General features: G+C 40.6%; 1 protein-coding gene across 2 annotated transcripts in view; it reads left to right on the top strand.

The window, feature by feature from the left end:
- Window positions 1–26,646, top strand: part of ANO1 (anoctamin 1) — a 70,401-nt gene extending 43,755 nt beyond the window's left edge. For both annotated transcript variants that reach the window (XM_064715509.1, XM_064715508.1), the window contains 17 exons: window positions 843–884; window positions 3,891–3,955; window positions 4,508–4,642; window positions 5,858–6,018; window positions 8,673–8,755; window positions 11,199–11,270; window positions 14,388–14,462; window positions 15,877–16,078; window positions 16,558–16,669; window positions 16,834–16,891; window positions 16,980–17,080; window positions 17,203–17,348; window positions 18,488–18,640; window positions 19,807–19,859; window positions 21,461–21,645; window positions 23,257–23,362; window positions 24,283–26,646. In XM_064715509.1, the coding sequence (XP_064571579.1) occupies window positions 843–884; window positions 3,891–3,955; window positions 4,508–4,642; window positions 5,858–6,018; window positions 8,673–8,755; window positions 11,199–11,270; window positions 14,388–14,462; window positions 15,877–16,078; window positions 16,558–16,669; window positions 16,834–16,891; window positions 16,980–17,080; window positions 17,203–17,348; window positions 18,488–18,640; window positions 19,807–19,859; window positions 21,461–21,645; window positions 23,257–23,362; window positions 24,283–24,543 (2,010 nt within the window). In that variant the 3' untranslated portion in view covers window positions 24,544–26,646. The remainder of the gene's footprint in view (window positions 1–842; window positions 885–3,890; window positions 3,956–4,507; window positions 4,643–5,857; window positions 6,019–8,672; window positions 8,756–11,198; window positions 11,271–14,387; window positions 14,463–15,876; window positions 16,079–16,557; window positions 16,670–16,833; window positions 16,892–16,979; window positions 17,081–17,202; window positions 17,349–18,487; window positions 18,641–19,806; window positions 19,860–21,460; window positions 21,646–23,256; window positions 23,363–24,282) is intronic.
- The last annotated feature ends 281 nt before the right edge of the window (window positions 26,647–26,927 follow it).

The raw sequence follows: 26,927 nt of genomic DNA, 5'->3' as shown, positions 1-26,927 counted from the left end.
TAGAGCCTCAAGGTGCAACTAGAACTGACAAGCACACACTCTTAGCCTGCAGAAAAGCTTGGCAGGTGTCACAGGGGCTGCCTGTCACGCTGCTCACGCCTGAGCTGAGTGTGAGTGCCCAAGGGCTGTGGAGCCCAGTGCTGGTTTTCTGGCCTAGGATTTGAGGGTGAAGTGTGTCTTCCTGGTTTTCTGTTCCCCACACTCACACTGGTTTTACATGGGACTGTGAGAGCTTTATCTTGGAGCAGCCCGGAGCAGAGCAATGTCTTTGTCTGCCTGATGTTTGTCATACATGTCAGGGCTCTCAAACTACAGCAGTGCTGTGTGGAAATCAAGAAAGTAAGGTTAAATAAACTTCTCTTCCTGTTCTAGCCTCACATCTTTGGACAGCTGCTGATAATCTTGTAAAGAAGTTATTTATTGTCTTAGTTTGCTCAAAAAATAGCTCCAAATTAAAACCTCAAATCTAATCAGTCCTGAGTGTTTGGAGAGTCTGGAGAGGGAGCAGCTCTCTCAGCTGGTTCCTTCTCTTCCCAGTGGACTGAGCTGAACCCCAAATACCATGGCAATACCGCATCCTTGCCCTGGACATTTTTAGGCCACCTTTATCACTTATTCATTCCTTTTCCCCCCATGACAGACACTATTGCTCTCTCCTAATGTGCCCGACGACAGAAGACAAAGTGTGCCGTGACAAATGGGCTCCTAAAATACAGCATTATTTTACAGATTGCTTTTTCTGGTTTTGATGCATTAAGTGAGTGGGAGACGTGGGCATGCAGGATCAGAGCAGTTCTTGGCACAAGCCGCTGGATGACGCAGATTTTTCTCTCTCTTTAAAGGGTGACTATGAAGGTGAAAACGTGGAGCCCAATGACAGAAAAGTAAGTTGATGCACAGGGGGGTTTAACATATTCACAAGAATCCCAGCCTGAAGAGTCACCTGTTGGAATCTGGATGTTTTTGCCAAAATCCCACAGAAAATGCTGCAAAAAGGCACTAAATGCCAAGCAGTTTAAGGAAAAAAGTGCTTCGCAGCATTTAAATTTGCCCAAATGTGGAATGTAGTGTGGATATGTATGAAGTACTCAGCTCAGTAATGATACATTCCATGCCACATTGGTAAGAATATTGACATGTGTTCAGATAATGTTATTTCAGGCCAGCCCTGATGAGAGTATGCTCAGTCATATTCTGCTATCTGTACTGGGCATAAATCCTGCTTCATTCCATGGCATGAGGATCAGAATTGGAGGAGTGGGAGGCAGAGGCAGTTTATGCACATAAGCATGAAAGTGATTGGGAAAGATAAATATTGAATATATTTTAGGAATAAGAGGTCCTCAACAATGTTTTAATGTAGCTCTGCAGCTAGAAGCTGTCCTGTGGGTGTACACTGAGGCACTGCATCACTTTTTGCTGAAGTTAATGCTTTAAATTGTGATTTTATTGTCTGTATATGAAAAAACATTTGTTCACTGTGGTAAAACAAGTAGAAATTATCCTTAGGAAGTACTTTTCCTAAGGAACTAGGAAGTAGTACTTTATAGTAAGGAAGTATGAGCAAAAAACAAAATTTTCCACTCTTTGTGGAAATGCTGATTTCTTAAATTCAAAGCTTAGTGACTTCATCCTCCCATCACATTTTCCCAAAGAAGGGGTGGCTTTTGTCTGTGCATCAGACAAAAACTGAAGTGGAGAGGTGACCAGTTCTCTCAGGAGGAGCTACTAAATTTGGGTGTTGAATATGCTGGGATTTCAGTCCCGAAACTTTGCTTTTCCTGTTTGTGTCATGATTTTTATTTTTTATTTTCTCCAAAGATATGCTCTGAACAGTCAGGTCACAGGAAAAGCAGATTTAAAGATCTTCAGGATTTATGCATAAAAATAGGTTCTAAAAATTGATAGTGTGCTGGTCCTTGAGGTGCAAATGGCTCATCAAAAGGCAGTGAATGCTATTTCCCTCCCTCTATTGATTTGTGTTAAAAATACCACACATCTGTCTTTTCATTATTAAGCAGCACATCGCTCAACTAAAAATAGAATGGAAGTCTATGTTTTCTGGAAGTGTCCAAATTATCTTCTGCATTACTAACATCTAAAAGTTCACAAATTCACTAATTTCACAAGTTCATTGTGTGTTTGGAAGTGTTTACCTTGGCTTTTGACTTTAAGTTCCATCAAATAATCTTTTGGTGTGCTTTGGCATGTCTCTTCTGGTTTCTTGAAGCTTTCTTTAATCTTATCCAACACTAGGCTGGGCCTGTGCCTTTTTTAACAAGAAAATTAAAGATTTGAGGCCTAGAAATGAAGTAAATATTTAGGTCTAGTGTGCTGATCTCCTCTAATCATGTCTTTGAAGCTGTGCTTTGAATATCAGGCTGATAAATGTCAGGATAAATGAGATAATTCATTTGTACTTTAGGCACAAATCTGGTTTCAAGTTGCACAAAACTAAAACATGGCACTGATGCAAAATCTTCTCAGCTTAGTGTTTTCCTGATATGGCTGACCAGTCTGGATCACAGAAAAGGAATCTAATTTTCATCATAAACTTAGTTTTAAAGATTAAATTTTAAAAAGTATATATAGAAGGAAGGGATTTAGCTAGTGCTGCATGTGGATGTTGAGGTGTCCCAAATCATTGCTTCCCAGACATAGGCAGTTGGCCTTAAACCTTTAGAAAATGTGGTTGAAATAAACCTAAAGCAGAATAAAAAAAAAATTTGCAAGAATGTTGCTGTTTAACAAAGGCCTGCTGTTAAGTTTCGGTTCCTTCCCTTACTGCTGTAAGGAAATTAATAATGATTCATGACTTTTGGTTGCAGAGGGGAAAACCTACATCCCATTTACATTTTTGACGTCATATTTCTGTAAAAGCTGAGAAGTTGCTTTGTAGGTTTTTTAATGAGTCAAGCCATTTGTATAAATACAGCAGTTCAGCTTGGAAAAATTCACTGTTAATGGTTTGGCAAGAGAATTCCAAAATTGCTGTAGGAACATGGTTTGCACTGGGACTTCTCTGTGTTCAAGTGTGAGCAGCAGGAATGGGCATGGGCAGTGGCCAGGCTCTGGTGTGCCCTTTTCTGTTTGCTGCATGTCACTGGAGACATGTAGGAGTTTGACAACTGTCAAGTTTCCCATGATAAAATAGCCTGGAGTTTAGGGAATAACATCCTGTTTGGTCAAGGAACAAGATCCATCCTGTTGCCCTCCCTGCACTGGTACTGGTTTCAGTCTTTGCTCCCTATTGAGTTTCATTTCTTGGTCACTCTGTTGGCTGAATTGAATGAGGGACGAAAGTGAGGGTTGAGAAACACTATTTATATATTTTACAAAATAGGGGATAAGTTGAAGGTCTCAGAGGAACTTATTTTTGTGAGGCATTCAGTTTTGCAAATCAGTAACGGGGATCATTGTTTTCCTTGGCCCACATCCTGACAGAAAGGAAGAGTGGAAATCATTGGCTTCTTGTGGTTTAAAGCTGAAGAAAAATTTTAAATTGAGGCACCTCAGCCCAGCACCTCTTTCTGGATGCTGAATTGTAGTGAAATGGTCAGAGGTTGTGTCTGGGGAGGTTGAGGTTGGATGTCAGGAGAAGGTTCTTCCCCCAGCGGGTGGCTGGGCCCATGGACCACAAAATCAACACTGCTGTCCCTGTCTCTGCTTAGGTGTCCATCAGTCCAGCTGCTGAAGAGCCTTTCAATGTGCTGGAATCCATCTCTCTGCTGGAGCATGCCAAACCATCTCATTTACTTTTAATATTTAATTCAGGCTGCGCGTGTTGGGCCGAAACCCCAGCGTGGTGAGGCCTGCGGGGCCTGCAGCGTCCAGAGCAGAACCCCGTGGTGCTTTAGCTCTCACCTTTCTTGTGCTTTTCTGTCTTCCAGCTCCTGTGTGAGGAGTGGGCGAGCTATGGAGTGTTTTATAAATACCAGCCCATCGACCTGGTGAGGTGAGAGTTCAACCTTGGGCAGAAATGAAGCTCTGCAGGGATGCTCGTGCCCCATTCCCCTGGGTGGATGCTGCCCTCAGTGCCCCCTCACCCCGGGGGATTCCAGAGAATGGGAAATTCACTGGGAGAAAAGGAGTTTTCTGTGAGTTTAGAACATGCTGATATATCCCACACTGAGTGAAAGCTTGCGGGGGATATATTTTTAATTAATTTTATTTGCTCATTACAAGACTCTCTGAGGAAAGTGAGGTGTCTTTTTAAGAGGATTCACTCACAGAAGGTCCAAAGATACCAAATTGCACAACAGAAAGACAGTGGGGGGGAGAAAAATGACCAGTGGGACAAACTTGTTTTCAGGGTGCCTGTATCTCTGGATGGGCTCCAAGCATCATGAGAAAGAGAGTCCTCTGAGAAGAAAAAAATTCCCACAGGTCATCTTACTTTCTCCATGCCTAATCCAGATGTGATTCATAATTTTAGCCACATTATATTTTAAGAAATAGGAAACATGTCTCTCTCATTTCTTTCTCTTTTTTTCTAAATGTATTTCAGAAAATACTTTGGAGAGAAGATCGGGCTATATTTTGCCTGGCTGGGAGTTTATACACAAATGCTCATTCCAGCTTCAATTGTAGGGATTATTGTTTTCCTCTATGGCTGTGCAACTGTGGATGAGAATATACCCAGGTAAAATGGATGAAAAAATAGATTCTGCTGTTGGAGGGCACTTCAAGCTCAAAGTTGCCTTGCTTTAGAAATGTTTTGTCAGTAATATCTAGGCCAAGCACAGCTGAAATTGGAGTTTCTTGTCGCTGGGTCTTGTCCTGTGCCACCCACATCCCTTCACCCCAGTCCCCATTCCCATCTGTGCCAAGTGGCTGTTGCAGCAGGATGGTTTGCTCCTAAAACTCCATCCTCATGCTTCATCTTTTGGAAGCTGTGCTTCAAATTAATCCACCTCCACAGCTCCCCTGATCTCAGCTTCCAGTAAAGCACAGAGCTCTCCCAAGGGCACAGAGCAGCCCATTTCTATCTCATTAGCATTCATTGTTACTATTACTTGGGCAGTTTGCATTGATGTCCTAAAAATAATTCTTGGCCGGTTGCTCAGGTGGTTGGGATTTTTCCCAAACTCAGATCATTATGTTAAAACAAACCAGCAAAATTCTGCTAATGAGGGGGTTTGGTGCTTCCCAGCACAGAGTGCTGAGGAGGGCATTGTGTGACAGAGAGATGCATCAAGAATATATCTCTCTCAAATAAGCTACTGTGATCACGTCAACAAAATCTGGATGTCCTCCTACTTTTAATCTTTCAGCAAGTTTTGTATTAAAACATTTTTAAAGGCCTCTGATTTTGCATTATTCGCCCTGCATGCATCATCAGCTGGAGATGCAAATTACATGGTTTGTACAACAAGCACCAGTCCTGAATAACAGAGCAGATAATGGGTACCAAAAAATAGATTTAATTTTTTTTGTTGTTCATTAAGACTGCTTTGTAGTGCTTCCAACAGTTGAAGAAAGTCAAATGGAGGGTCACTGTTGCTATTTCACAGATGGAATACAGAGGAGACAAATTGGTTGAACTCCAGTCTCTTGATGTTCAGCACTTCCCCTGTACCTTATCTATCACTGTAGATAAAACAAGAGTGTTTTATTTTATTTTTATTTATTTTATTCTGTAAGATCTTAGAGTAGAAAGCATAGAGCCTTATGGCTCTGGGGCAGGAAGGAGGGAGGGAGACAGCCTTACATGAGGATTTCAGCCCCTGCAATGGTGTAGGATCGTATCCAATGATCCTACAGAAGCAGCTGCTGTCTAGAGAAGAAAAGATCACCAGAGCACAAAGCTGGAGCCATCCTGACCCCGCTTTTCCCTTCTCTTGTGGCTTTGTTGCAGTATGGAGATGTGTGACCAGAGAAACAACATCACCATGTGTCCCCTGTGTGACAAAACGTGCAGTTACTGGAAGATGAGCTCTGCTTGTGCCACTGCCCGTGCAAGTCATCTGTTTGATAACCCTGCAACTGTCTTCTTCTCAGTCTTCATGGCTCTCTGGGGTAAGGAGATCTATGCCTTGATGTTAAGCTTTTAATTATTAAAAATACAACGGAAGAAACAGAGGAGATAAAGCAGTATATTTATACACAGGCAGTAAATGATAGAAATAATTTATCTTTTTTTTTCTTCTTCCTTTTTTTTTTTTTTTTTCCCATGAAACTGTCACACCCAAATTTATATTCTGGACTGGAGACTAAAATTCAAAAAGTTGCTGAAGCTGAATAGCAAATGAAATTGTTAAGCATCTGTCATAAAACTGCTGCGTGGTTTGTCAAAATTTCATTAACGGGATTGCACAGCTTGCCAAAAAAAAAAAATCTCTTTGCAGAGCCAGCTTCCACTTTAGAACATTACAGAAGAAATGTATTAATGTACTCTGGGGTTGAGGGGATGGCTCTGGGGGGAAGTGTAATGGCCTTTAGCGTCTTCAGGACAAACCAACATTGATTCCTGAGTGTGGTCTGAGATGCAATTAGGGTTATCAGCAGGCAGACATCATGCAAGGAGGCTGGGAAGAGGGAACAGTGGTGCAGAGGGATTTTTCCTGGTCCTGATGCTGCCCTCATGCTTTGAGACCTTTCTGGGCATGTCTCTGGCACTAGGGTCAAAATATGAGCCCTCTCATGACATCTTTGTGAGGATGCCTTCAGAAATGGTTATGGAGGGCTTCTCCTGTCCCTACTGGGGAAAGGATGGGGAACCTCCTTACTCCAGGAATGGGCTCTGGGAGAGAGGAGCTTTCATGGCCACATATTCCCAGCAGCAGTGAGAGCAGCACAAGCCCCCCTGTACACCTCACTGTGAATTAATATAACCTGTTCTGGATTATATTTCAGAACAGGTTATATTAATTCACAGTGAGGTGATAATAATACACCCTGAGTTTTTATCTCTTTCAGTGCATAGGGAACTGTTTGTACATTACCATTCATCTGAACTTATATAAGTACATTTCAGCATAATTTAATTTTAATTTTTGCCCAGGATCTGTGTTTGGGGTAGCATTGTTTTAGATGCAGCACTGTCAGGTACCACAAAGGAAAGTCAAGTGTCAGCTTTGGTCTCCCTCATTTACCATTAGTGGGAGCCCCACATGAATCTTGGCATGTTATCCTCTTGTCCAAAAAGTAAAAGTTTGCCTCCCTTTCCACAGCAGGCAACTATGGATCTCTTCATCCAGTTTTTACACTCTTGTGCAAAGTAAGGCAGATTGGCAGAAGCCAGGTTCTGGGCCCTGCACAAAATCTGAGAGGGTTTTGGAGTGGGATGTCAAACTTCTCAAGCTCTTTGGAGTCAACACAAAGTTTTATTGTGGTACAATCCCATATAAACCAAACATTGTTTCAAAAATGTCTTTTTCAACTGGAAAACTAAGAACTTTGTCCACACAGTTTTGAATTCCTGTTGTTAAATTCATGTGTGGCTGAAATAGGGAAGTGCAGGTGCTCGTGGCAGAGCAGGGATGCAGCTGCCTGGCACTTCCCCCAGGGCTCCCAGAACAAGCCAGCATTCCAGACACGGTCCTCTCCTCTTGCCCTGCTGTAAGCCAGTGCCATGTGAGGATTTCCAGCAGCATCTCAGTCATGTTCCCCATCTCTGGCTGTAAATGGAAGCTGCAGCCCCCAGCCAGCGTGAGAACTGTGAGGAGAGGAGAGGCAGTTCCAGGTCCCTGAGACAAGGACCCTCTCAAGACACAGCTCTGGCCACCCTGATTCACAGGAAGCCTGTGGCTTGTGAAGGGGCTCAGCTGTAGCTTTTCCACATGCAAGTTTCGCTTGGAAGGCGAATGAATGTCATGGCCCCAGCCTGGCTCCAGTCAAGAGGGTGTCCTTTCCTCTCTGTTCAACTTTGTTACCCTCTCCCTGCCTCTGTTTTTTCTGGATACAAACGTTTCTGAGCACATCTGTTAATACTCACTGTGGGAAGCTCCCTTGGGAACACCATTTCTTGGTAGACTTGCCTCTTTCATAATCACTTATTTATTATACAACACTGGTGTATTCCCAGCATCTAAATATGTCCTCTGAGAACTCGCTCGGTCTCAGGGGCAGATAGACTGATATAGACTGGGATCATTCATGGGGAATCAGGAATTGCTTTAACGAGGTTTTTTTTCTCTGAGCCTTCTCCATCAAAAAGAAAATGGCTGGGTTTCTAATGATTAAAACTAAAAGGCTTCCTCTTTCACACTTTCACAACAGTGTTTGGGTTTGAGTGTGATGATTAGAGCCAACCACTCTATTGTGACCACAGGTGGATGTAATTATATAAAAATGCTTTATCTTTATATCCTTGAGGGAATAACTCTGCCATCAGTGCAAGTGAAATCATTCCTATTTTGTACAGATAAGATTCAGGTTTTTTGGATTCACAAATGAAACAATACACAGTTGAAGACCAATAATATTATTAGTCACTCATACAAATATTTAAACAAGTTTGGCTGCCTGGCTTTCCTAGACCCCTTAAAACTTGCAGGCATCTTCCTACATGGAGCTGTGGATGTAACAAATGCCCTTTCTTCAGTTCACCTGGATAAAACATTTGGCTCCTGGCACATCAGTGTTTCCCAGCCAGACCTGACTGTGGAATAAAAAGAAGCAGAAATGAAGTTCTGTGGTAATCTGTGTTACATGTTAAACTGTTGTTTCAGCTGCCACCTTTATGGAGCACTGGAAGAGAAAACAGATGCGCCTCAACTACAGGTGGGACCTGACTGGGTTTGAAGAGGAGGAGGTTTGTTCCTTCAGTTCTGACTCTTTGCTTTCCACCCTGCTGTTGCCCTGACCTTACAGGCTTTGCCTCATGTTCCTGGGAGGGTTCCATCCTACAGGAGGAAGGAAAATCCCTATACATGAAGCGTTTGAGGTTTTTGTAGCAAAGGCATGTCTAGTCCAGTCCTGTTGCCATGGGAACATAATTGTATAGCCACAAAATGTGACTATTTTTTTTCCTTTTTGAAGTGTGGGGTCACACCTAGCAGTGTAGGCATGGAATATCCAGCTCAGACCTTCTGCTGAAGTCAGGGTGCCAAGAGCCAAGGACCTCATTCATCACACACTGCTGTAAATCAGAAATGAGTGCATTGAAGCTGATAAAGTTACAGTGCTGTAAAAAAAGCACTGAAAAATTCCTGTTAACTTTAACGATGCAGGATCAAGCCCTGACTTGGAAAATACCTCAGAAAGCATTGCCAGACATGTGGGGTTGAGGCATAGGGGAGGGACACGATGTGGAGGTGGTGGAGTTTTTTGCAGTGGCTAAAAAAATAGTAATACCTCTGGCCAGGTTTATTCTAAATCTGCTGAAGAGAATAAAGGAGAAAAGGCAAAAATCTGTATGAAAAGACCTTCAAAATCAATGAAGTTTTGGAAAGAGAGGAGAGAAAATCCTCAGTCAGCTGAGAAACTGTTTCCCACCTTTTTGGCTTTGATTTTGCCACTTTACAGAAAATAAAGGGGACACCTTCCCGGAGCAGAGCACAGTCCCAGCCCCCAGCCTTGCCCTGCTGCTGTTATTAAAAGAAGTATGACCTCCCTTGTCACATCTCTAGATGTCCTAAATAGATACACAACAAATACTGCTCACGTGAAACACAAACCTCAGCAGCCCTTCCTGGCTTTGACACCCTGCAGCTTGCTGAGCCTGGCACAGCCATGGCTCCCCTCGCCCCCAGAGCCTTTCTGTAGGAATTATCTCCCCTTAATATGTTTATCTCCTCCAAAATATATTTAGGTGCCCTGTGCCAGAAGCCTCTGCACTGGTCCATACCTATTTACTGGGGGAGAATATAGGGATTTATTTCCTGGACACTATATGCTCCTTTATTTTTGGTAACTTGTTAGCATCCATGAAAGTGAAGAGGATTAAGTGTATCTTTTCAATGGCAGCTTCATGTCTGAGTCCAGAGCTTTGCACAGTCAAACCAGCAGCTGTCAATTCCATATATTTTATTCTGTGTTTTTGGTGGTCACTGATAAATAATACAGTCATGGGTTTTTCACAGGATTTTAGGTTCTCCTGTTGCTGATTTGGGGGAAACTTAAGCTAGAATCATGTTGAACAGTCTGGGTTTTGAGTGAAATGCTAAACCACAAAGTATCTCATTTTCTGCTGCTTTTAAGGATGCCAGGTTTGCACAATACTTGCAGTAAAATTAATTAATATAGAACATTAATAGACTGGGTTTTCTCCAATAGTGTCTAACCATCCACTGTACCTATCTTTGTTTCATGTAACTTTTAATATATAAAAACAATATGACCTGGAACAGTTCAGTAATCAAAATTTTATTTATTTGTTTTTTGTTTTTTCTTGTTTTTCGTGGTTTTTTTCTGGTTTCCTGAAGGAGGCAGTCAAGGTTTGGAAAACATTTTTTTTTTTCAAATCGCTCCTACCTTTTTTATTCCATGTCTACTGATGAATGCCATCTTTTGATCTCCATTTCTCCTTTTTCAAGCATCAGATTTGCTTTGGAACTCCCACTGATTGCTTTGCCTTTACACCCTTCCCCTCTCCACTTGTTCAGACTTTTTTCAGCTCCGTTCTGTTTCCCATCCAATGCATAATTTTGAATTCTGACTCTTTTATGAATGCGTAATTGTCGGGAATTCTGAACCCATGAATCTTCCTCAGTCTTTTGGCTGTCTCTTACTTCCAAGTGTTTCCTGCACCTTCTCCTGCAATGCAGACAGAGAATCTGTGGATGCTGTCCTGGACAGAATTAGGGGAACACCCCAACTGACAATTTTATGGGATCCCAAAGACATGTATTTTGCATACTCACAGCAGAAAATTAATCCTCTCATGAGCTGAGGATCACTGAAATTGGTTAATGACGTTTAACTTTTTTAAAAAATAGAGGTAACTAAAATCCAAGCATCATGAGCTGTGCTGTCTGCAGGTTGTGCTGCATATCTCATATATTAAATGTAATCTACACAGCACTGCACATTGCTGTCCAAATTATTCTGCAGCTGCTCCTGTATTCACAGAACTTAACATTTTTTAATTATAATCAACTATCAATTCACATGAATGACATACCAAGTGAATTGGAATTCGGTTAGAAAACTCAGAAATTATCAGGAAATCAACCTGCAGAGAGTTCATCTGTAGCTGATTGAGAGAGAAAATAAGTAATCTTGCTTTTTTTTATTAAATATGATTTCTTTCACAGGATCATCCAAGAGCAGAATATGAAGCAAAAGTTTTAGAAAAATCATTGAGAAAAGAACACAAACATAAAGAGGTAAGGTAAAAATATTCATTTGTTTCCCTTATGAAAAAGAGGGTTGTTACAGCAGGCAGTGACCCAAGACTAATAAATAGGTAAAAAGTAGTCAATGCTCACTGTGTTCAAGTTCCAGATGTCTTCTTCCACACATGAGATGCTCAGGGTCTGCCAGGCACAAGACCTGATTAAATCTAGAAATGACTTTACTAATTAGATTCAGGAGTGTGGCTCAGGGAAACTAACAGAGCCTCATCAAAGAGGTGCTCCTCTAACACTAATAAATCAAGTTTGAGCAAACTGTAACAAACCATCTTGTTCTATGCAGTAAAAGTACCTAAAGCCTCTCAGGAAAAGTTCTCTGTCTTGCTGGACTTTCTCTGCAAATAAAAATATTAATGAAGAGTACTAACTCCAATTTCCACGCCAAATTCCAGCTTTGGCAATAACTTTCTGCCTTTTAAAACCACAGCTTCTTCCCCATTTATCCCACTGAACGAGGCAGTGCTCACTTATGCTCTGAACTTACTCTATGTCACTGTGAGAAAGGTGCTGCCTGTCACCCCAGGAGCCCCTGCCTCTTGCCAAGGGATGCTGCAATCCCTACAAGCAGCTTCCCTGCCCTTTCACTGGAGCTGGAATTCCTTTCCTGTCAGGAGCAGAACGATTTGGGAAAGCTCCTTTTCTCCCCTGCCCACTGATGCCTCCATCCTACCTGAGGTTATTCCCCCTTCACTACAAGGAGTGAGCCATTTGTGTGCCCTGGTTTTATTGAGAAAAGTAAAAACTCCAACATAAAATTTGGCAGAATTTCCTCTCTTGTGTTTGTTGCCAGTGGCACTACAACATGGAACTGTTCCCTAAATTGGGATTTTATGGCAACCCTGTGAAAATACAACTGCAATAACATTTACACTCTTTAGGGGAGCACATATAGATGAATGTTAAAGTAAATTTATACTTGAGTACCACTGGGCCCCTCTTAACAGATGCTACAGAGCTGCTGGTGGTGTGTTCCCATTAATCTATAGGATGCTGTATGTAAGTGGTTCAGGGCCATAAGCAAATCAAATCCCTTTTAAAATCCCTTGCAGAAGAGAAACAATTTGGGTTGCTGCACTATGATAGACTAGGTAAAGGATTTTGGATACAGACTTTACTGTAGTCCATTAAAAATCTGGAACTTGCTCTACTTTTGAGTATAATCAGAATTCAGATCTTAAATGTGGAAGGCTAATCAGACAACTAATGAATGGTGGCCCTCTAATATTGGAGAATGAAAGTTGAGCAATTAAGAAAGGATTTTTTTTTTAACCAGACTATTTATAAGTTTTTGGGCTGTGTTCAATTTGGATGTTACTAATTTGGGAAACGTGAGAAAAAGAGGGGTTTTTTTTCTGAAAGACTTGGTGGTTATCTTTCATTGGGATCTAGTGTGTTAAAGTTCAAATTCGACAGTTGTAACACTTGAAAACCTTCTTAAAGAAAAAATATCTAAAGCTAAACCAAAATTGCTTGTAGTTTTTCAAGAGAAACCTAATTTTAAAAAAACCAAAAACTAAAGGAAAAAAAAATCTGCACATTCTTTACACCTCATAAAATATAAAGCAGAGCACAATCCTATATTAAAAAGGGAATATCATTTGCAGGATTGCCTGATGTTCCCTAGGATTTGGGGCAAGCATTTATCTTTTCTTGCTGTTATATTTTATTAACTTAAAGCTGAAACACAAAGCCTTAACCAAGCTAACAGAGCATTCACTTGTGCTAAAGTGCTGTGTCAGTAGAGAATATGGAATTAATTACTGGAATTAATCGAGCAGTGCTTTGTAATTCCATATTTCCCAATCCTGTTCTGTTTCCTTTGACTGCCCATCAGAAGCACCAATATTTTCCAGAAGAGACAGCAAACAAATGGAGACAAAGAGTTAAGAAAGTCATGGCTGGGGTGAAATTGGTTCTTTTTATACAAACTTATGAAGAAATTCAAATTATGAGTAATTATGGAAGACACAAATCAATTTGGTTTTGGCTGTTGAACCTTTGTTTAATATTCACATTCAGTTCTGGGTTTCTTCCCCTTCCTTGCCTCATTCCTTCAGCATTTTTTGGGACACTGCTCCATGAGTTGGGAATGGCACTGCATGGCTAATCTTAGATTTCCCATCCTGGATGTTATGTTTTGCAGAGGAGCATGGGCCATGTGCTGAAAGAGCCGCTTGCACTTCCCTGAGACAACGTGCATGTCATAAAAATAGAATTTGAGCAATATTTTTACGTGCATTACGTGTGCATCATTCTCTGAGATGTTTCTTTTGCTGTTGATTTTCTGTGTTTCAAAACAATTCCAGGCATCCAAGTTTGTGAAGGACTCCAGAGGAGCAAAGCTCTTCTAAATGAATATTTTGTAGCCAAAATTCAGGCAGGGGCTGATTGACTGGGTTTAGGGAATACGGAGAATATACAGAGTTGTTATATAGAAAATGACAAAATGGTTTGGGTTGGAAAGGACCTTAAAGATCACCTCATTCCAGTCCCCCCTTCTATAATTCCTATTATTGTAGTCTATTAAATACCATAGGAATAACCAGGTAAAATTAAAAGTCACTCATATCAAAAGGAACTTTAAATCTTGCCACACATCAAAACCTAATCTTCCCTGTCAACTGAGTGCTCACCTTGGAGCTACTCTGTAGCATGAATTCATTTAATACTTAAATCTGAATTTCAGTGGAGCCAGTGGTGCAACAGCAGAGCTGCAAATATTAACTGTGGAAGGGGGGAGGAAGGAGGGGGATTTTTGTAGAGAAAGCAAAAGAAAATATTTAACAGAAAGAGAGACCTTACTTCATGGTTTATGACAACCTATTTGCATGTTTCCTTCAAAAAGTACACAGAAAAATCTGGTTTATTTATACTCCTAGCACAGGCACTTGACCAGTCTGAACCTGGATACGGAGTAAACAATTTGCCTGTGTGGAATTGTGTCTGTAAACACTGTGTCTGCATCTTCTAACTGGTTGTGGTTTTGCCAGCCTTTTCTTCCCCCTCTCTGTTTCCATCACATGTGCAGAATCACACTCTCCTTCTTTATCAAATGTACCTTTTTCTTTTTCCCACCAAAAAAAACTTTAGACGGATAAAGAGAAGCTGACATGGAAGGATCGTTTTCCAGCCTATTTAACCAATTTTGTTGGCATCATCTTCATGGTAAGCATCACCTGGCAAAACCTGAAATGTTTTTTTACTGAAACATTGTATGGAAGAGAAGTGATAGGAAATTTTATCAGATGGGTGTAGTTCAAAATGGCTTTTTTCCAGGGAAAAAATTCAAGCATTTTATTGGTTCATGATCTGAAATCTTTGCAAGAGCTTGAATTTCTACTTTGCTGTCTTTTTCCAATAAACATAAAAGATTACTAAACTAGGGGAGGGGAAAGTGAGGACACAGAAATAGAAATTCCCACACCATTGATGGGATGAAGCTTAAAAAGTACAGAGAGCCCTCTCAGAAAGTAGAGACCAACATCATTTTTGTAGTCAAACTTTAGGAAATAACTGATGTTGCCAGTTGGAATCATAATTGCAATGATTTTTAATAAATCAGTCAAATTTGGAGCTATACCATCTAACAAGAGAATTGCAAACAGAGCACTTAATTCAAGGAAAATGTGAAATAATGATGAGAATAGCCTTCTTCCATTTGCTGATAAAGCATCAGCATTTAAAACAAATGTTGACAGAAACAATAATAATTCAAGTCATGGAACAAATTGGCAGATATAGTGAAAAAAGCCTAAACCCTTTCCAAAGGTAGAATTTCCCAGACTAAGTCAATTATTTTGGTTTTTTGCTGTAGGGATTTTGGTTTAAGGTTAAGTTTTTAAAATTTTTGTATTTTCAGAGAACAGAAATGCAACAAATCTCTTATGCTCAGCTGAAGAATCCAGTATCTTTTGAGAACCATGTGTTAAAATCATTCCTTTATTTAAGCAATGAAAAATTGAGAGAGATTTTACTGAGCCAGGAAGTGTGATGAAAGTGTGTTGATTTAATCAGATTTAATTTCACTTTGTGATTATGAGAACACAGTGAGCCTGCCTAAGGGATTTGAAGGCTGGCGTGTAGAGTGAAGCCGAAATACTCCATTGTTTCAAATGGAGTATTTGTTTCAAATTTGGAATATTTGTTTCAATTAAACAAAATTTTTTGTTTATCACAAAGGAAACACCATGTGTATATACTGCTGAAATATACTTTTCATATTAGTATTTATTAATTACAATTATTACTTATATTCATTAGTAATATAAAGTATTTTAGAATTTATTTCTTAGTAATATGTACTATTTTTTAATGCTGTTAAGCGTGGAGTTTACATTTAGGTGCCTTTTTAAAAAAAAGCCTTTTGCCTGTGATTGTGGCATCCCAGTGCCATTCTTTTTCCTGTGATTTTCAAGTAAAAAAGGGGACTCCTTTCCCACAATTCATCAAGGCCTTAATGCAGTATTGGGTGGACTTGGGGTGTGGCCCAGAGATCCCATTTTTAAGGTTATTTCTAAATCCCAAACAAAGAGTTGAAAGGCAAACCTTTGGTAATGTTTTGGGCGATTCTTCCTGTCAGGTTGGGCTGACGTTCGCCATCGTGTTCGGGGTGATCATCTACAGGATCTCCACGGCCGCCGCCCTGGCCATCAGCTCCACGCCCTCAGGGCGCTCCAGCGTGCGCGTCACCGTCACCGCCACCGCCGTCATCATCAACCTGGTGGTCATCATCATCCTGGACGAGGTGTACGGCTGCATCGCCAGGTGGCTCACGCAGATCGGTGCGTTGGAACCTCAGCTCGCCACAAGGGGGTCAAATCTGAGCACCCAGATCACTGGGGATCTTGAGTAGGCACATTTGTGCCTAAAATTCCACTGTGGAACTTTTATTATTATTATTATTATTTCCAAGAAATTGTCAGTAACCAAAGGTCCAGAAATCTTTTCAGGTCAAGTTTTTGCGCACCCACAAATGATTGTCATGAAGGTCAGGCAGGTGTGGAACTAAATTGGAATTGCCATTGTAACGTGTCTGACTGGTGGGATCCTCAGCAGGTTGACCACTGACCTCAGTGCAGCCATACTGCTTTTATATATATACATATATATAGCACTGTACATATATATCCCTTTGTTTAAAAGGTGGCTTTTAAACAAGTGATGTGATGATGTTCTCCAAAACCCACATTTATAAGATTTTGAAATTATTCCAGGTAGGATAATTCCTTAACGTTTCTCATCCATGTCCCATTGGTTCCAGAGGTACCAAAGACCGACAAGAACTTTGAGGAGCGGCTGATTTTCAAGGCTTTCCTGCTGAAATTTGTCAATGCCTACACCCCCATTTTCTACGTGGCTTTCTTCAAGGGCCGGTGAGTGATGGAAAGGCTATTCAGTTTCAGCTTCTTGGAGGCCTTTTCAGGACTAAACATCAGGTGGTCCCACTCAGAGGCATGGAGTATGGCATAAGTTATTTTAGGAATCAAATATTGAAAGTATAAAATCTGTTTGATATTTTTAACTCATTGTGCCCTAGATTTGTTGGACGTCCAGGCGACTACGTCTACATTTTCCATTCCTTCCGAATGGAAGAGGTAATTGAATTTCTATCCTATTTGGGATCATATTGGATGGATGGGGTAGAGGAGATGTTCTGACTGACCTCTCTTTTGTTCACCCCAGTGTGCCCCAGGAGGTTGCCTAATGGAGTTGTGTATCCAGCTCAGTATTATCATGTTGGGCAAGCAGCTGATCCAGAACAATTTGTTTGAGATTGGCATCCCGTAAGTAGCAACTTCTGTACTTTCTTATTTTAATTATTGTGCCTGGCAATGCAAAACAACTGAGAAATGAGCACTGAGTGAGCAGAATGGAGTGCTCAGCAAATTGTCTCCATTTCCCTCAGAAAAATGAAGAAGTTTATACGATACTTGAAATTGAAGCGTCGGCGTTCTCTAGACCATGAAGAGCACATGAAGAAAAAGCAGCGCTATGAAGTGGACTATAACCTGGAGCCCTTTGCTGGACTCACCCCTGAGTACATGGAAATGAGTGAGTGAGGTGGAAAGAAGGCATTTTAAACTGTAATTATTGTGACTAATTGGGATGGAGAGCTGAGCGTTTTGAACTGTACATTCAGCAGACAGTGGATATGAGATAACTGAATTATTAACGTGTTCAGTTGGACTGGAGCATGTTTTAGCCAACCCTGGCTGCTGGAGGGCTGAATTGTGCTCTCTGCCGTTTGCAAGCCCTTACTGTAGCATGATATTTTAGATCTTTTCTTTCAAGCCATGTAACATATCACTGTCAAGTTTCAAATGCAAATGATTAAGTGGCATCTACTTGAGATTGTGAGGCATATTTTACCATCAGTTGAACCCTTCACTAGAAGTAAGTTAGTTCAGATTTGATTATTTCCACACCAGAGTCCTTTATCTGATATCTGAACTAAATCTTCTGAGAGCAGTGCTTGTCTGTAGACCTGGTTGTACTTGACAGATCGCATAGAATTTTTTTTTCAAGTAGTATGTCATGTTGAGTGAGATAAATTAGAATATCTGGTGACCTTGATGTTCAGAGTACTTGAAGCAGATGGGAATTCAGTGGGACAAACTGAATGGCCATGCTGCCAGTTCCTAAAAATAAGAAAAGATGCTGTTACTGAGATCAGCATTTGGAAGTAACAGGAGAAAGATGGGCACTGGCAGTACCAGGATGAGCATGACATCCATACAAAAAGCAAATATGATCCCAGGTTATAGGAAGCAAGTTATTCCTGGAAGAGGTAGGAATCAGCCATGTCTTTCCATAGCTTCCAGTGAAGGCCAAAAACCTGCCAGGTGGAACGTGGCAAGCTTAGGTAGAGCCAGCATGGTCACTGCCATAATCCCACTCCTTCAGGTGACTCCTGTGCCAGCTTTGCCCACGGAAAAATTCTTTTAGGAGCTTCCCCATCCTTCTGGTTACTATTATAACTAAAAGTTACTACACTTTTACAAGGTGACAACTGGGCCTTCCATACCCAAATAGAGCAGCCATCATGCAAACTGTGCCTGACACAGAAAATGGGATTGAGTCTCCCAGAAGTCATCACCTCATCAGAATTTAGGGACTGGCACTGACGTGGTGATGGGTGCATTTGGTAAATACTGACAACAGGCACTGAAATGTTTTCTTTTTCTTTCCAGTTATCCAGTTTGGGTTTGTAACTTTGTTTGTTGCCTCCTTCCCGCTGGCACCTTTGTTTGCTTTATTGAACAACATCATTGAAATCCGTCTGGATGCCAAAAAATTTGTTACTGAGCTGAGGAGACCGGTAGCAGTGAGAGCAAAGGATATAGGTAAGTGGATATTGTTATTGTATCCCTGTTTGTTTATTCCTGGATTGATGGCAGGATATTGTTATGCTCAGCTAGTTTCAATAACAGGGAGATATTTATAGGAAGAGTCAAAACATTCAGCTGTGGCTTACCTGTGAATTGTCATAATTTATTGAGGCTTTACCTTTAAAATAGGAAGACCAAAGCTTTAAATTCAGATGAATATTTCATTAAGTAAATATTACCACTTTTTAAATCAAAATGATCAATGCAGTAGCAAAATATCTCACACAGTTCTGACATCAACAGCCCTTCTTAGCAATGCAGTTTTCGTGCAGAAGCAAAAATTTCCACATTTAACAACTCTGCACTGGCCTCAGAAATACTCTTGGGAATGAGAGGAGACTCAAAAGCCTGTGGGTAGATGCATCCCTCTGTCCCTACTCAGCAGGAAGGTCAGAAGGGTACAAACTGCAGTGGATGGAGCTGGAGCTGGGCTCTGTGTGTGTGGGGACAAGAGCCCAGTCCTGCCCTTACAGGGGGCTCACACCTATGGGTGTTTGTAATGAGGAGCTGCTTCTCCCAAATGCTGCTTCCTTATGAATCAAAAGCTCATTAAAATAAAAATAAAAGTAGAAATAAAATAACTGTCCTTGTTACAGAGCCAAGCAGCAAGAGCAGAAGTTTATCTGTTATTAAACTCTAAGTTCATTCTGCTGCAGTACAGGCAGAGTTTTTCCTTGGGCTCATCCTTGTGCCCTAGGGATCATCCCAGACTTGAAGGACACATCATGTTTTGCCATGACTTTGCTTTGAGGGTGTTTTGTTGTGCCTCCCTGATTTATGCTGCAGGTTCAGATTGCTGGTGGAATTGATTGGGAGAGTGATGTTGACTTTTTTGATTGTGGTGGGGTTTTGATTATTTTTTGTTTCTGAGGATGTGTTAATTGCAATTCATTGCAGTTCAACCCCATTCTTCAAAACCTGAAAAAAATAGGTGCCAAAACACAGTTGGACTCCTTTTGCTTACAAGCCATTGAATTAACTTTTTATAATTTGTTCTTTTTCTATTTAAAATATAACTAGCTCAGCACAATCATACATGCTCCTAACTCTGTTAACTGCAGATGTAATTTATCTCATTTTAAGGACTAGAACAGCATTTACATGTTTGTCTCCTTCCTCAGGAATCTGGTATAATATCCTCAGAGGTATTGGAAAGCTTGCTGTCATCATAAATGTAAGTAAATCAGCATGAATTAATTTTGAATTCAATAGGCTGGCTTTTCCATTCTGCTCCATTAGTTTTATTTCAGTACAAAATCCCTTCAATCAAGTGAAAGTATATGATTGAGAAATTTTTGGAAATATTTGAGGATGAGTTGCTGTGTTTATTTTCAAGCTGTGATGGCAGGAGCAATAATATAAAGTAGTAAGTAGTCACTGCTGCTTTTTTCCAGAATGTTTTTGTAAAACAGTTCTGTCCTTCAAACAAATATGACCACAGCTGCTTACTTTTACTCTTTTGAAATACTCTCAGTAGCAAAAGATGTATTTTTTCATTTCAATGCTATTTTGGGTAAGGTGAGAACCAGTTCAGCTCCTCAGAGTGCAGAATCCCTCCATCGATCTGCCCTCAAGCTGCATTGCTTCTACTCAGAGAGCTTGGATAATCCTGAAAAAAAAAAGTTTATTTCAACATTTCACAAAAATTTAGCAGGTCTTAATATATTAATGCATGTACTTCTGCACTATTCTATATGAATAGACATCCACAGTGATCATCCGCTTTGCACCTCAGCTGAGGGAAAGATGAAAACAAAGGCCAGCTGAAATTCAACATGTTTGCAGTGCAGCAAAGCAGGGGCTCTGTAGGGCTAATGGCCACATGGCTATGGACTCCCTTGGGTTTTTTTTACATTATCCAGACTTGAAATCCCTTCATTTTGTCCCCAGGGTTCTGTTGTGCTATGGCAAGCCCATTCTTTTGGTGTGCTGCCTTAGTTTGTCCTTCCCATTTCTCCTCTTTTCCTTTGGAAATAATTTCTCTGTTTTTCTCTTTTGTTCTATGTAGTCGTGTAGTCTTTCCTCGCCAATACCCAGTGTTAGTTTTCCCTCTTTGATCGTTGTACTGCTTCTCTTTACCATAAAATAAGTAAAACATTTTGTACTGTTTGTTCCACATGTACATGAGATTTATGCCAGTGGCAATGTTTCATAATGATGATAAATGAGGAGGGCTAAAGTCATGAGGAACTCAGCCCAATTGACTGCTGTGCCTTTTCCCCACGGTATTTTCAGAAAATTTTAAATAACTGGATGAAATGCAACTTTTGTGGCCATAAAAATAAAACTGGGCTCAGTCTCCTCATCCTTTTATCCTGATGAAGTTAAGCACCACACACAATTAACATTTTTTTGCAAGGCAATGAGACTTTGAAGTCAAATCACTGTGGGTTGTTTGCAGGACGGAAAAGCAGCTGGAAATCAATCAATTGGACCTTGTCCAAGGCAACAGGGAGAAACTGTGATGGGGACACGGGAAGCAGAGCTGTGGTAGCTCTCCCCTGGTGCTGGGGGGTGCAGCTGCTCCATTTTTGGGGGCCCAGGTTGTCACCCACAAGGACACCTCAGCTGGAGTGGCACAGCTCCAGGGAATACGCTGCACCTCAGGAGAGCGGGCAGTGAGCAATCCCTTGCTGGTGCAGTGAATGCTCCACTCTCAGGGCCCTCGGGCTCCCCTGAGTGTGGTGTGAGTAGTTTGGGCAAGTCATGGTTGAGGATGTGATGAAGTGAAGCTCTGCCTGGGCACCGCGCTCACTCTCTACTCTTGTGGCTCAGGCATTTGTGATCTCATTCACATCCGACTTCATTCCACGCCTCGTGTACCTGTACATGTACAGTGAGAATGGCACCATGCATGGCTTCGTCAACCATACACTATCCTCTTTTAATGTCAGCGATTTCCAAGCAGGAACAGCTCCCAACGACCCCCTGGATCTTGGCTACGAGGTTCAGATATGCAGGTACTCTCTTGAATGATCGCTAATGCCAAGTGTTTTCACAGCTGGCTGAGAATGTGGCAAATTCTTACATTTCTGGGGCAGAGTCTTTGTATTTTCAATACTTTTTTAGCACCTTGCTAGCCTTTTATATAAGGTGGATCCATTGCCTTGAACATCTTGCTTACATATTAAGTAACCACAGACCTGAATATTATTTACTGCTTATTTTGGGAAATGGAGATTATTGTTAATTAAATTCAGAGCTTATCCATGCAAAGGTTTTTATTATTATGGATTCCCTTTTCCAGGAAAGGAGACAGATAATGGTAAACAGCACAATGGTGCTTTAAGGGAAGAAAATTATGTCCCTCTGATGTCATGTCATGATATAATGGCCATGACCTCTTTTTTTGTCCGGTTCCCAATTCCTGATGAGAGCAGTAGCATCCTTATCTGCACTGGAACTTAGGACTTACTTATAGTGTCATCACACAGGAGAAATTTGCATGCCTGTGACAATTCATATCTATTTTCATGTTTAAAGGAAAATTGTGTTTACCAGTTTCAGCTAATACATTCTTAGAATTGACAGTTCTAATCTGACAGTGAAAGCACTTAGACCAGCAAAGCTGAAAATGGGACAACAGAGGGAGGAAGAGGAGAGTAAGGAAGGAAGAGATATTCAAGGGGAGAAAGAAACAAAGAGGACTTGAATACATGCATAGTAAAAATATCACCATAACTGACCAAGTAAAAAACCTTGCCTTTGAATCATATTATTTTATATTAAATTCTTTATGCATTTGAATAGTGCAAGTTAATATGGTGAAATGACCTCTACACAGAAAATTTGCTCAGAGATGAAAGCAAAACCAACCCAAGCTGCATTTGCAGTAGCTTTGCTTGCTTTTACTTTCTCCTGGTTTCCTCCTGCTGCTTTTTGGGCAGAGGTTAAGCAAGGCTGGCAAACATGTTTCAGCACAGAATGGAAGTGTTGGCATCATGGTCCAAAGGCAAAATGCCAGATTTATTTGCTTTCCACTCCCAGCCTCTGTCTTCTTTCAATCCCATCCTTATCCCAAGGATTTTAAAATAATTTGAAAATGCAGAGCCCTAATTCTTTCAAAATATTGACAGGATGCTGTGGTTTTGGATTTAATGTATTTTTCTTGGTCTTGTTTATCAACACATAGATTTTCTATAAGCCATAGCTAAGGAAAAATTCTCTTCTCTCCACTGGGCAAAATTTAGCTTCAACCTTTTGCTAATCACATGTCAAACATGTTCTATGAATCTGAGACCAGTATTTTTGTCTTTAAAATTAGTTTGAAAAATATATGTTGCCTTTTTACCTATCTTAAAATAAATCACCTGAGCTGTGTAGTTTACTCTGTGTTACGCAAAATTGATATTATATGTAGTAATCAGAGGGTAATAAGATGAATTAACCTTTAATTTTAAGGCTAATTTGAAGGCTGTGGGAGAGTTTCATCTGTGTCTTGTTTCTGAGAGATTAACACAGTGAACTTTGTTTTAAACAGTTCCATTTATTGTTTAACTGTTTGTTAATAACCCTTTCCTGTGCCAACATTTCTGAATTGCACCCCTGATTTACTGAGTCTTGTTTTGCAGGTACAAAGATTATAGAGAACCCCCCTGGTCTGAAAACAAATATGACATTTCAAAGGATTTCTGGGCTGTCCTAGCAGCAAGATTGGCATTTGTGATAGTTTTCCAGGTAGGTGACACTGCAGGCACTTGGAAATAAGTTATTGGGCCAAAGAAATATCTTCTTTCTCAGTTGTTTCAGGGAAAAGACAAAGAAATTTGCCCATCTTCATCACCCTCTTTGTCCCACCCACCCAGGCATTGGTATATCCTCAGTGGAAAAATTCATCCCCAGGGATTCCTTGAGCTGGTTTGATGCAGAACAACTTAATGACCTCAGAGACCAGCAAAGCACAAGGCTGATACTAATTAGGTTCCACCAATTTCTCCTGTAGGACATCAACAATTTCACTGAAACAGCAGAAATTTAACCCAAAATAATTTTTAGAGCTAGCCAAGAAATGAGATTTTCAAAATTTTCCAAGTTCAGGTTTACTTTTCATCTGAATAAGAAGCCAAAATCTTGTGATTTGTTCTTAAAAGACATTATTTAATCACAGCAGTGATGCTACTTATTGTGACACAGATGTTTTAAGTCTGCCTTATCTGAATAACTTGTTTCAAAACTTTTATTGGGCTTTTTTGATAAAAAATTATCTTTTTGAGAAAGACCACCCTTTCCTTGAATCAAAGTTTTTCAATTAGAAAAATTCAATTGGAATGTATTTTAACAACTTTTACCATTTTAACCTCTTGTATTTGCTTCTGCCTTCCTGATGTAAATCTCACGAGCCACTCACCAATTGCAAATTCCTTTCGATTTCTAAGTGGCTGCAGTGTCAGGATTGGTACAGAAATCACAGAGGTCAATCAATACCTGATGTATTTCTCTACTTCTAGCATGCACAAAGCAGTTGAAGGGAATCTGGTCCCATAGTCCAACTCAAATACTGTCCTCTCTTCATTTTTCCTTCCTAAGTGCCCTCTCCTTTCCCTACAGCCACCCTTTAATTTGGCCCCACTGACACTTTCTCACAACTTCATTTTCAGAACTTGGTCATGTTCATGAGTGAATTTGTTGACTGGATTATCCCAGACATTCCCAAGGACATTAGTCAGCAGATTCACAAGGAGAAAGTTCTCATGGTGGAGGTCTTCATGAGGGAAGAGCAAGGCAAGCTGCAGATGCTGGAAACCTGGAAAGACAAGGACAAGAGAAAAGGGGAAAACTGCAACAACCACAGCCCCAGGCTCTCGAGGAGCCGCAGTGGGAGCTTGTCCTCCTGCCATTCCTATCCTCTGGACGTTTAGGAGAGAGGGAGCTGAGGCTGTCGGGGCATTCCAGAGACAAAAGCCATGGCGCCAAGGGCAGGACTCCGGTACGGACACCCCGGTGCATGTTGAAGGATGTGCTGCCATTTCGCTCCCATCTTTGTGAGAAATGCCCTTCTTGCAAACATGGAGGACCACGTTCTATTTCTGACAATGTTGGCGTTTTGTTTTGTTTTGTTTTTTCTTTTGCACAAGCAGTAATGCAGGGAGTTTTTGTATTTCATCCTGAGGTAGCACTATCGACGTTGGCATGCATTAAGAAATGCAGGTACTTAGGACAATATTGCTAGAGATATTCTCTGAGAATCTGATCTTAGCCTATCAATTAGCTAATGAAATAAAGGTAAATTTGAAGTCATTATAATAATAATGCTAATTGGAACTATTTTTGGAAAGCCAGGTTTGAAGGTCCATGGGGTAGCTTGCTAAATGATATGCAAAATCAGTATTCCCTAGTATTCCATCAAGCCTTCCGGACTGACTTGCTTCCCAAGGCTGGGTTTAGCTTTGCGAGTCTGAGCTTTGGAGTCCCAAAGATGTGGGGGGGACTTGTGGCAGCCTCCAGACCCTCCCTGAGGCACCACTGCCTCTGGAAACATCAGCACAGGGATTCTGGGCAGTGCTTTCTTGGCAGCAGCAGCAGCAGCAGCACAATTGCAGAGATCCTCCCAGCAGGCCCATGGTCACGGAGCATTTGTTAAATGCCCTGAGCTAATGAGCACACAGAGAGCTCCAGTGACTCTCACTGCCCTGCCAAGCACTCACACGCTGCTCTTGCTGAGGAAATTCCATTTTCCCCAGTGTTTCAGCACATCCCTGTCCCAGCCTGGCTTTTCCCTGTAGCCCTCTGGAGCAGGAGAAGGGAGTGCTTGCCCCGTGTTTCACAGCCAGCTTTTCCCACAGATTTCCTGCTGCTGGCTGGCACTTCCCAGAGGCTGTGCCAGAGGAGGAAATCCCAAATGCATCCCACTTGCTGTCTTCAGTGGAAGCTTTGCCTGCACTGGGGCTACAGGACCAGACCTTCAGCTAGTTACAGGACTTTTCTTTTGTCTTAAAATCCTCTGTCTTTTATACAAGGAGCTTTTCCCTGAAGTATAAGTCTGAAATCCTTACTTACCATGACTAGCTAAATCCCATCAGTACAGCTCTTTTTAAGCATAATATGTTTTTGTTTTGCTTTGTTGACCGATAAACTGCATTTCCAAATAATATTGGTGCAATTAACCTAATTTCTTTTATTGCTTTGTCTTGTCCATGGCACTTGCATTATAAAACTGAAAAAGAAAATAAAAAGGAAAGATTTCTTTAAAGTCTAACTACTGTATGGTTTGTTACAAAACCAAACTCTTTTCAAGATGTTAGTTATTTCTTTTTTTCTTTCTTTTTTTTCTTTGCCAAACTAATTTAAAGATTAATGCTAGAACTCTAAAAAGAATGCCATATATAGCTTTTGATATATTTATTTGTTTTAAAGTATGTGATAAACTTGATATTTTTCTGTAGTCTGTCCAAAGAAGGTACCAAAAGAGAAATTATGTGGAAGAAAGAAAATGGTATTAACCAAATATTCTTGATGCTTATTTAAAATACAGATCCAACCAAAGATTTTTATTAATAAAGGGCTTATATTTTGTTAACTCTTGTTTCTGTTGTATTTTGACTTGCAGGAATGTCACTATTTTTAAAATTTGTAACTTATGATAGCATGTTGCTGTAGGGCCAAATCCTGCCTGGTTTATTCCCACATAAATGTAATGCCTGGTTAGTAAATGTTTACCAGATCAGGCCCACTGACTGCAATAGGACTGGGGAGAAATCAAGCAGAATTCTGTCCACACATTTTGTTGAAAACCTGTTTTTCCTCTCATTCCTTGGTAGCCCAAAAGATCCAAGAGAAAGCCAAACTACCTATTCTGAGGAGAAATGTTAGGGATCGTCCTCGAAGGGGATTTAATCTGTAAATACTGACCTGAAAGTGTTCCCAACTTAATACTGACATTCCTGTAAATGGTGGAACTATATCCTGAACACATACTTATCTGAATTTTTCATTATTTGCTGAAATCATGGAATAGTAACAGTTGCTTATACTTTCTTTTGTACAGTAAATTGTTTGAAATGGAATTTTGTATATAAAAATCTGTATTACTACTCAGATATCTATAAAATTATTTCATGGAATCATTTTTTAAGAAAAGCAAATATATACTAAATCTGTTTTATTTTGGTTTTTTTTTTCTTTCTTTTTCTTTGAACACTTATTTGAAATAAACTTAAATATCCAAGAGTTTCTCCTGTGGGACAGGTTCTGTTCCCAGCCCTCCTCTGAGTGTACAGACATCTCCCTAAAAATGTCCCAGGCA

This window comes from Zonotrichia leucophrys, chromosome 5, assembly GCF_028769735.1.
Source record: "Zonotrichia leucophrys gambelii isolate GWCS_2022_RI chromosome 5, RI_Zleu_2.0, whole genome shotgun sequence".
NCBI classification, from domain to species: Eukaryota; Metazoa; Chordata; class Aves; order Passeriformes; family Passerellidae; genus Zonotrichia; species Zonotrichia leucophrys.
This window is presented reverse-complemented; position numbering and strand designations above follow the sequence as displayed.